The sequence below is a fragment of the Nestor notabilis genome, unplaced genomic scaffold (genome assembly GCF_000696875.1).
Source record: "Nestor notabilis isolate BGI_N333 unplaced genomic scaffold, ASM69687v1 scaffold12539, whole genome shotgun sequence".
Classification (NCBI taxonomy): domain Eukaryota; kingdom Metazoa; phylum Chordata; class Aves; order Psittaciformes; family Psittacidae; genus Nestor; species Nestor notabilis.
In genome coordinates this window covers 1-11,401 of record NW_009943290.1, presented here as the reverse complement: position 1 = coordinate 11,401, position 11,401 = coordinate 1, and the positions used below count along the sequence as shown (strand labels likewise).

At 40.7% G+C, this 11,401-nt stretch overlaps 1 protein-coding gene across 1 annotated transcript; it reads left to right on the top strand.

Moving 5' to 3' along the window:
* Positions 1 to 2,698: 2,698 nt before the first annotated feature.
* SPACA1 (sperm acrosome associated 1) lies at positions 2,699 to 10,957 on the top strand (the record flags this gene model as incomplete). The annotated part of the gene is made up of 5 exons (XM_010021851.1): positions 2,699 to 2,800; positions 3,169 to 3,275; positions 3,785 to 3,926; positions 10,458 to 10,599; positions 10,867 to 10,957. Coding segments are annotated over 5 exons (584 nt in total), but the record flags the coding sequence as incomplete, so codon positions are not given.
* Between the last annotated feature and the right edge of the window lie 444 nt (positions 10,958 to 11,401).

Genomic DNA, 11,401 nt, shown 5'->3' with positions numbered 1-11,401 from the left:
GGGTCAGTGCAAGTGCAAGCAAAAGTACAGGCTGGATGGAAAATTGATTGAGAGCAGCCCTGAGGAGGACCTGGGGGTGTTGGATGATGAGAAGCTCAACATGACCTGGCAATATGCACTTGCAGCCCAGAAACAAACTATATCCTGGCCTGCATCAAAAGGAATGTGACCAGCAGGTTGAGGCAGGTAATCCTGCCCCTCTGCTCTGCTCTCATGAGACCCCACCTGGAGTACTGTGTACAGTTCTGGGGCCCCCAGTACAAGAGGGACGTGGACCTGCTTGAGTATGTCCAGAAAAGGGACGTGAAGATGATCCGAGGGCTGGCGCACCTCTCCTATGAAGACAGGCTGATAGAGTTGGGCTTGCTCAGCCTGGAGAAGATGCCAGTGAGACCTTATAGCAGCCTTCCAGTATCTAAAGGGGGCCCTACAAGAAATCTGGAGAGGGACTTTTTTACAAGGACATGTAGTGACAGGACAAGGGGCAATGGCCCATGGAAGGGGAGTTGGACTAGATGATCTTCCAACCCTAACCATTCTATGATTCCGTGATTATGTGTTTGTCTGTTGAAAGGCTGAAAGGAAGCTTCTTGGTTCTTCCAGTAAAGATGTAAGCTCTTTGCCTCCTTCAGTCCTTCTTATTCCCTATATTCATCTATGTAGCCCTTCATATTTCTTGTTTTCTGAACTGACTCAATTTCATTATTTTTCCCCAGTAATCCTGTGGCTCAGATCCATTGCTCCTCTAGTCATAGTCCAGGTTTATGGAGGCATTAAAGCATAATTAAAGCATATGTTAATGACATCTTGTCATACTTGCCTCAGTTTTGCCTTAATCATTTTGTGGTCTAATTGTTTTGGCCACTCTTACCTCTCATTTTCTCTCATAACTGCTGTTTTTGTATTGCTAAACATTCAGTGCTTTGTGGGTCATCCTTCTTTGCCACCCCTCTCCCAGTCTATTAATTTAAATTTCTTCTAGGGTGAATTTCATTTATGTAATTTACTTAACTGCATTGTGGCCAGTTTCCTGTTGGGTTAACTTGTACTGCTTGTTGAAGTTAAGACTTCATTTATTAGAGCATCTCAGTAGATTAATTTCATTGGTATTGGCAGCTATGAAGAAAAGGTGGGGAAAGGAAATATGGGAATGAAAGAAAAAGCTGTCCAAAAGGAAGAGGCAGAGGAGTACCAAGTGAACTCGCAGATCTAATTAAATCATGCTCAAAGTATGATTTACTTCCCACATTATAATGTTCCCATAGATAAATCATGCTGAGATTTTTCCTGATGAATGACTAGAGTTAGCCCAGCAGCCAGATTTTATCAAGCCAGTCTTTTGGCTTTTCATAGGTTTCCCGTCTTTTTTGTTAGCTAAAAAGACTACATGGCACTGAAGAAAGAGGAATGCATTTAATAGAAGTGTCAGTTCACTGCTGTTTACACCTTCTGTCTCTGCATCCATGAGATGAGACTTTCTCTGGAGAGGAGAATGATCCTCGTTCTGTGTCATATTCAGTAAGTGGTGGTGTCTCCCTCTGTCACTTTAAGTTCTGTTTCACGAGTTACATGATATCTCTGAAACCATCTGAAATCCACTGGTTTATATCATACACATTTAAGGAAGGCAGATGCATCATAAATGCAATGTTCAAACCAATTTCCAATTTATTTTTCTACTGCAAGGAGTTTTAACTCTCCTCTTTCCAAGCCTATTAGTAAACAAATGGCTTCTGGAAAAATGGCAAAACCTTCAGTGTTTACTGGGCCTAAACATATTATTCCTGCCTCCCCCACAAGCTATGTCATTCCAATGAACTGTGTACACAATGTTTGGCAAAACCAATTATAGCACTTGTTTTGAATTTGTTGTGATTGTCAAAATGAGGATGTTCCCATTGAAATTCTGATAGGGAGAGCGAACATTTTTTTGCTTCCTTGAACATTGTGTAGGAATTGCCTTAACTTTACACACTGGTGATAGGTTACCTCCTGTTCTTTGTTTCCAGTAGGACCCCTCACATTGCAGGTGGAGTCCTGATGGTCAGCACTTGATTTCACCCATTTCTGATGAGAAGCCGTATGTTATTGACCACCAGCTTCCCAGGGAGGCTTAATTTTGGAGACTGTTGGTTGTATTCCTGTGTTGCTCACTGGTGGTCACTGTTAGGGAGCTTTCCCCAGTCCCACTGTCAGGAGGTTTTTTGTACCTTCGGTTTCTGTTGACCCTGGTGGGAGTTGAAGATGCTCAGACAGTCACAAGACTGGAGGCAGACTGAGTTGGCAGTCTGTACAAGTATTCTCAGTGCTATCTGATTTGAACATTTAAAGGCAAGGAGCCTGAATTATATTTAAAGTGAATTAACTGTTTTGCAGAACATATATTAGTTTCTTTTCAAGCACTTTTCCTGTAGGAAAAAATTTAAATTAATTTTCAATTCTTGTTCTGACACATGATGGTTCTAAGAATCTAGCTCAGCTCCCTAGTGTGCAGAGCCTGACAGAAGTAGATGTTGTCTTGAAATCTTAGATACCAACATGGGATAGCTTTAGCAGGCACTCTGAGAAGATCTGTTTTGCCTGGTATTTGGTAGATACATCATATTAACATCCAGAATAAAGAAAGAGAAAGCAAAAACAGAGTATGAAGGAAATAAAGAAATGCAGAGTGAAAGATATTTTTTTTTCCCCCTCAAAGGGATTGGCATTCGAGAAGTTCTGTTAACCAGTGGATGCCCTGCAGCTGAAACAAAATGTATTATCGGTGTGGAGGAATGTGAGGGGCCAGTAGACTGTGGATGTAAGTACAACACTGTGATACAGTAATCTAGAGCAAATAAATTGATTCAAGGGAAACCTCCTTACTCTCTGTTAGTGTAGTGGAAGTGATTGCATTCCACTCTCCAATTACCCTGTTAAGCAATCCAGTAACGTTTCAGATCTTGTTTCTGTACTGATGTGCGCTTGGTTTCAAGTCCCTGTAAAATGCTGTTTATCTGCTGTGATTCGTTCCAGACACTAGAAAAAGCAAAAAGTATTTTAAATAATTTTGAGGGAAGGGATATTTTCCAAGTAATATTTTTTAGTTTGAAGAGTTACGAATTTTATGATCTATACAGAAGTGTTTCATAGAGTTGATGACATACCTATTAAAAATTCTTCCAACAGGGGGAACACCAATTTCTAAGGGCCCTGAGTGTGTGAAGATGCCTTGTATATATATACCTCCTGAAAATCGATTTAAATACATTTGGAAGAAGTTAATTCAAAACCAGGTGAGTAATTGAACCCCGCTTTGTGCAGAAAAAATGCATACCACACGTATTTACCACATGCTCCATTTGAATTGTACAGACTTCTGGGCAGATTATTTCTTTTGCTTTCATAATGGAAAATAGCCATGATTTCTCACTGGTGAATTTGAAATACAAGGACTCACATGGTTTTACTCCTTCATGCAGCTTCAATTTCCTGTTTATGTGAGGGAAACAATAATTTTAGAGAGTAATATTTACTGTTATTTCAGAAAAACGGGGCATTGTAACTGGTGACTGCATACATGTCATCAAGTCACAACCACGTTACCCTTCCCAGTTGTTCAAGTAGGAGGTGCTGCAGAAATGGGCGAAATTTTCCCAGGGCCAAGAGGTCCTGACAGGTTGAAAGCTGTTGGAGTAGAATATGCACTTTTCTGTGCAATCCATCTTTGCAGATCTATATGAAAAAGTACAGCCTTTATTTATTTATTTATTTGTTTGTTTGTTTTTCTATTATATATTGCCAGACAGCATATACTCTTCCCAATGATACATCTATTATGGAAGTTTGCAGAGGTAGGCAGTCGGTTACTTACCAGTGTGAAACTCGAAGAAGAAAAAAAGGAAGTACCATTGCTTCTGTAAAATACACGGTCCACGCAGCAACTGGTAAGCTCGTAGAGATGCTTACTGTCTTCTAGTGAGATGACCTTGTGTTTTTTGTGTGGTACTCGATCTTCGTAAGATTGCATGTCACCAGTAGTATATGGTCAGGAGCCTGTGTGCTGTGGTAATGACTGTCATGAAACGCAGGCCAATAAAAAGCACATATAAAAGGAAGTGACAGGATGGGAATGAAGACGTTCCTTGTGGTATGACTGAGTATTTTCTTCATCCCTTCTAAAAATTCAAGCTAAAATAAAGAGGGTTTTCTATTACCTGCTTATTTTTTACTGCACCCAGGTTGGTCAACATAGACTTCTTTTTGCCTCACTAAGCCGCATAGCACCAGGAGCACAGGTTCTTCAGTTAAGTCTCCTTTCCACTCCAGTACTGAAGCAGGAAAATAACCTTTTTGGTATTTCTTTTAGTGGCGATCTCGATTTTGCTTATACACAATGGATTTAACAGTTTGATATTAAAAAGACTACATCATAAAACAGTTTGCTGGTACTATCTTTCTCACATCCTCTGCTAATGGTATTTTTTCTGACTTCATCAGGAAAGGTAGCAGTGTGCTGATTTTCTCAAATCATGAGAACAGCTGCCTGGAAACTCCATCTTACCTAATCAGAGAAAGTATGAAACTGCAAAAGTGCTTTGATCATCAAAGTGCTGTTGGTTTGGTATTTTTTCCTGAAATAACACAAATTCAGGTCTTACGCAAAATTATGGCAGACTAGCAAGAAAGAAATCCTTGGAGATACCCCTCCCTGTGTTTCTCTCCTCCATGTTGTTTCCCTAGGTAAAACTGTCTGGCCTGGGAATCCTGCTTTTTTTCCTCTTCTCTCTTCAGCAAGATAAGCTAGTTTCTGTATCTCTATTGAGGTAATTTCTGCCATTGTACAGTAATATGGAATTTGTTCGTTCATTTTCTGAATCCATCTGGCAGTCACAAAACATCCAAAGCTTTTTTTCTTTTCCTTCTCCCACTATTCAGTCTGTACATTCCTTTTTGTAGAGAGGAAGCTTCCTTTTTGAGACCTGAATTAGCAGAGCACATAATCTGTTTTAGGTTTAAGCATGCAAATGGTCCCATTGACTTGAGTCTGGTGAGTCATCAATGGGAGGACTCACACACTTGTGTTTAAGCTGTGACTGCACAGTCTTGGTGAAAAGTGGTCAGATGAAACCCGCCCAACAGACATACCCACTGAGAACTTCTTACAAGGGTTGAGATTTGTTGATTCAGAAAACATTTGTGACTGTATAGAAGTCTGAGGAAGACAAGCTCTAAGGTTTTTTGAGTAGCTTGAAAGGAATGGTTTGTTCTGTTTAGTGCTAGATCAGTGTCCTATGGTTTTGTACAGAGGTGCGTGTAGGTGCCCACATGAGTTTCTGAGCTTTGCTTCCACAGACCTGACATTGTTTGGACTTCAGAAATTATTAACTCTTAATTAGGTACATAGAAGAAGTTATCAGCTGAAGTTTTGGTTGAAAATGTGCCAGGACTTTTGTCATACAGATTGAGTTTTGCTTGCTATGGATGGTCAGAAGCCTAGACAGATCAGAAGACTCCATTTACTTTTCCAACAGGATCAGAAAGAAATAAGAAAGATCCTTCTAAAAGTTTGTGTTTGGGTGTGGACTTTCTTAGCTGGTGCCTGGTGTTTTGCAGAGCTGCTCTGTTCTCTGGGAGCATGGCATGCTGAATTGTTCAGACTGGAAAGGGGCAATGTTTTTGCCCATGGTACAATGCTGCCTTTCCCAGTTCCTCATTAAAAGACTTTTTAAAATGGGGTTTTGGAATTTTGAGACAAATTTATCACCCTTGTCAAGAAAAATGTTTTTTCTACCTACTCCAGAAAATCTAAGACATCCTGCTGAGAACGACATCCACCATTTATCTATCTGGTCTCCAAGCTGAAATGTAAAAAAGGGCAGAATCACAAAATCAGTATCAGAAATAGGACTAAAATCTCCATTTTTGGGTAATCTACAAGACTGTCTCTGGGTTTTTTCCAGCATCCAAAGCCAGGCACAGATTTCTGGTCAGCACAGGTAGGGCAGGTGTGTGGTGGGCTCATCGATGGCTGCGTTGGAGCCAGCTGGAACCGTCCATGTGCAGCACAGGGCAACCCCAGCTGCTTTTCACACTGGGCACTGGCACTTGGTATAACAGGCCAAACCAACTGTGGGGAGAGGGTCTTGTATAGGTTTTGAGGGTTGTATCTGAATCAGCTGAACAGACAAATCAGTTTTAGGCAGGAAAGAGCAGGTTCTCTCTATTACCTCCTAAATTCCTTTTTTTTAAATCCAGCTGAAGTGATTCTGTCCATCTCTCTGCCTCACTCAAGTCAATAAGCTTAAGTTTGTATGTTTTGTCTTTCTCACCATCTAAATCACTCTTTTCGTTGCTCCACAGATACATATTTCTTCATGACAGAGCTACAGGATGGTGCAGGGGAAGTGGACATGTTTGCTCTGTGGCTGGCCTTTTTGCTTGGCATTTTCCTAGTGAGGAATCTTTGAAGTCACCAACAGAGCTAAAAATTATCAGTGCAGCTGATAAGGGGCTTTTGTCTCATCCTTCCTCCTCTTTCCAGTGCTCTGATGTTTTACCCACGTGAACAGCAGTGGCCAGATTCAGCAGCACCATCTGCAAGCCTGCAAAGCCACCACTTGAAAATACATAGCATGACACTTTCCACTTCAGATTTTGAGGCATGTGAGGTGGGAGGAAGGGAAGTCATGTTGCAAAAGGGCAGCTAAAGCTTCACAGGAATTTGTGTGTATTTATTTGCCATGTGGCAAAATTTTACATGAGTTAGTTAATTTTAAATTATGCATAGAGAACTTCATGCCCCCTTTACCAGTGATCACTACGCTTCTTGGTGACCTTTGATAAACAGTCGTAATGACCTTTTGTGTGAGTGGTCTTTAGTAATTTGGCTCTTCCCTTTGTTTTCAGAACTGTTCAGACTTACGGATTCTCTTTGTCTTTTATAGCAAGAGAAACATCATGGGGGGAAAAAGAAAGTATTTTATCTCCATCAAAAATTATTGTGATCTCTGCAAGAAAAATCCCAGCTTTTAATAACTGGCATTTCTGTATGCCCTTCTTACTAAATCACTACTGCAAAACACGGAGGGATGTTGTTTCACACTCATGCCTGTTGTGGTTTTCAGTGTTTTGTGAAGACTCTGGAGCTGGAAGGCCGTTTATCATATTTACTAATAATAGTCCTGTAAGGAGGGAGGGCTCTGCAAGGGAGGAATGCAAGAGCAGAGTAGGATCCTCATTAAGATGCTATGTGAAGGGTGTGAGCCTGCTGAGATCCCAGCTGTGCTCCAAGCTCCACACTTCTCATGAGTGAGAGAGCTGGGGGTGTGTGCTAGTGGCACTTCTGTGGAGAAGATGGAGGCAATAGCATTTCTGTGTCTCAGAGGCCATTCTAGCCCCCATCTTGCTTCATTTCCTGCTGCTGATTTCTGTGCCAGATCTTCCTCTTGACAGAAAAGTCACATCTCTGTAACTGGTTACTGTACAAACAGTACAGTAAACAGCATGGCCATGTTGTCCTTGCATTTGCACAGAAATGAAATGGGAAATCCCAGTACTCTGGATAAACAGCCTAGATTTCCTCTGTGTATATATAATCAGATTTCCTCTGTGTATATGTAATCCTGCTCTCCCATTAGCATATATCCATCCATTTTTATTACATAGAAAAAGGTTTGTAGATAATCTAGAAGGGAAACAAAAAGCTACTCATCACCATTATATTAAGGGGAAAAAAAAACCCAAACCCAAAAACTAGAGTCTGTAGGTGCAAAATCTTATTCCTTTCTGCCAAACTGATATGTACTTTCTGGATCTGAAAATTGGTGGAAAGAACTCCTGTCAGCTGCTGGACAGTATAAACAATTGGTTGAGTGTCTGCTTGTAGATGGACAGTCAAATGGTCTAGGAGGAACTAGAGCTCAATGAAAAACCCAGGGGAAGAGGAGGATGAGGAGGAAGAATGCTGCTGACAGAATTAGTGGGTTTCCTTTGGACAGAAATGGTGCTGAAAAAGGAGGTGTACCACTTTCTTGATATATGTAGAATCATAGAATAATAGAATGGTTTGAGTTGGAAGGGACTTTAAAGCTCATCTAGTTCCAACGCCCCTGCCATGGGCAGTGACACCTTCCACTAGACCAGGTTGCTCCAAGCCCTGTCCAACCTGGCCTTGAACACTGCCAGGGAGTGCACACGTTAGGGATTTTTTTTACAGTGTAATTGTGGAATATCTATATGATGGTGCTTTTTTTTTTCTTGGTCATTCTTTATAGTGAAGTAGTCCACAGACCTGCAGTGGGCTTTGGACTTCAAGCTGAAAGTCATTGAACTGGATTTCTCATCTTTCAGAAAACAATCGTTCTTCCTACTTGCATTAAGCTAAGTAGAATTTCAAAGAAAGAAGGAAAAAGTTGGTGTAAAACATCTTGTAACCTTAACTGGAAGCTGATGATGTTTTTAAGGCACATTCTGGCTGTGGCAAGAGCCACACTGACTAACTGGAGTATTGCCTGGATTTTAGGAGTGCAGTCGGGGGCTTAAAAGCGCACCTGATGTGATTCAGTCTTTGCTCATTGTGAACCAGCTTATTGGAAAGCTGCTTGCATTTTAAACACGTGTTTACTTGGAAGGCATCCCCCCTGTATTAGCAGGTTGTCTTTTAGGCAGCTCTGGTTCTTGACTATTGGAAGAATTACTAAAAAGAGAATTTGAGTAGATTAGCTGTGGATAACACAAAACTTGATTTTCTCTTCAGCAGGCTTCTGTTGCAACCTGTGAACAGAGGTATTCTTAGAGTTCCAAATTCACATCTTGCCAAGGGGAAAATATATTACATCAATGAAATTGCAAAATCAAAGATAATTTTCATTAACCTCCATCCCCTGCAACTGCATTCTAAAAAGACACAGTCCAGTCAGTGAAGTGAGTTAGTCTGAAAGCAGGTAGCTCTACACTGTGTGAAAACCTATGTATTCAGACCTGCTGTCTGTGACAGTCTCAGCCAGTTGACCATTCTTACCTCTCCTGTACCTTGCAGAAAGATCAGGAGAATCCTACAGATGAGCTGTGGTTTAAGAATATCAGAATGAAGATTCAGTGATGAGGGAGAATGAAACTCAAATGATGCAATGGAAGAGTTGCTTAGAAACTGTAGTGATGACAGTGGCACAGGACCTTATATAGAAGTAGAAATGAAATAGAAATAGAAATAGAAATGGTTTTCCTGCAGTCATTCTGCTACACAGAATTCCTACCAGTGTGAACATGAATTCTGCATATCAGTCAGCAATAAGATAGCACCTTATAGTTGTAGACACTATATGAGGGAAAATGAAAGAGGAATTAGTGTTGGCTTGTGTAGAATTGTCAAAGCTGGAGGGATCTGGGAAGGTGTCTGATGGTTCATTGATGTGGTTGAATGTGGCTGAACAAATAAGGTCAATTAAATTTCAGACCAAGGTGGCTGGGCTTGGTTTCCAGATGTTTTTTATCCAGTTTAAAAAAACAGATGGAGGAAGTTAGTTGACCATCTTCAGCAGTTTCCACTCTTCTTGGGTTGTTTAGAGTCATCTTCTAACTGGTATGTCTGGTCTTAGAGAAACTGCCTAAGTATTGGCAGGGCTCTCAGTTTTCTTAGGTGCATGACTGAACAAGCTGCAGCATTACAAAATGAATTTTTACTTGATATCCTTGCTGTGTTTTTCCCTTCTCAGCTTCATGTAGCTGCTCATTGCTGCGTGTTTCTGGGCCATGCAGGAAACCCCTTTCCATACTCAGTGGTTATTTGCTTTAAATAAAGGCTTTGCAGACACAAGCAGAGACAGGGAACTGAAAAGCAGCACTTAAGTCCTTGAATCCGGTCTTTTGTTAGCATAGTTTCTTTTGGCTTCATTATTATCATTATTATTGCAGCAATTACTGTTGTTAGAATTCTTCTGTAGCACAGTGCTACCTTGGTGCCTCAGCCCTGGCCGAGCACCTGGTACCAGGCACAGAACAAAGAAGCCACCCTGCCTCGAGTGGTAGAAGCCTGTGGTGATTCTTCTGTCTTTATCATTCAAGTATCTTATGGGGACGTGTGTTGAAATCTTAGATTAAAGCATTTCTTAAAGAAAAATATTTTTATATTAGTCATTCACAGCATGTACCAAATAAGTACTTTTCCCACAATTTTTTCCTTTTCTTTAGGAATTGCAGTTCTTTGTGTTTCACGGCCGTTAAGTGACATGTATCACACTCCATATGCCTTGATCTCCATTTCTTTGCATCTTGTTTAGATATGCATTTGCAAAGAAGGTATAAAATGTTACTCTTTTAACTGCTGATACAGTAAAGGTATGAAGGTCTTGAAAAATGTCAGTAAGTAAGTAATCAAGCCTCAAGACCTGCTCTTTTACAGTCCTGTCTGTCAGATTAAATGCCTGATTCATTTGAAAATTTGAACATAATAAAGACCAGATATTTATTTTCTTCAGAAATGCAAGCAGAAGAACCAAAAAGAATACGAACAGGGCACTCAAGGAAAGAAACAGATGCCATTCTGATCTTTTGCCTTGTAATTGGAATCATCGCGACTGTTGGTATGATCTCTGCCATGATCTTTATGATTCTTCAATGGTAGGTGGACAGCATACAATGTGATTTATGTTTTATTTGGTCAAACTACGGTATTTCTGCAGACAAGCATAACCTGGGTGAACTGTTTAAGTTTCCCAGTAGTTTAATATTTGTGTCACCAGTAGAGAAAACAGGAACAAGTTTCTGGAGATTGGAAAAAAGTACTTCACAAAGCAGTTACAGTGACTGTGGATGGGAAGGGAATGATTCAGAGCAATTTATGTAAGCCTGCTTAAAGGTATGTTTTTGTTATTTTTTCCACTTCAGGGGTGTCATAAAATCTTTTTGGAAATCAAAATCTGGGCAAGACAACCAAGAGAAGCTGACCAACAAAAGATTACTGCATAACTTGGAATAAATAGCTCCCTCTCTCAAGGTCCACAGTAGCCTTTCAAGGAATTGGAGTCTTTACCTGCAGCTACAGTGTTCTCACCATCTGCAAAAGCCATAATACAAGAAGTGGCAGAGCCACTTGCATAATGAACATCAGAAAGAAAAGTATAGATCACATAGGAATATGATATAAAGATTAAAATATGTTTGAAATACTGGATTTAAGAAATATTACAGTTAATTCACTGTGTGGCTCGGTTGATACGCTGGAGGGAAGGGATGCCATCCAGAGGGACCTGGACACGCTTGTGAGGTGGGCTGATGCCAACCTCATGAAGTTTAACCAAGACAAGTGCAAGGTCCTACACCTGGGTCGGCACAACCCCAGGCACAGCTACAGGCTGGATGGAGAAGAGATTCACAGCAGCCCTGTGGAGTAGGGCTTGGGGGTGGTGGTTGATGAGAAGCT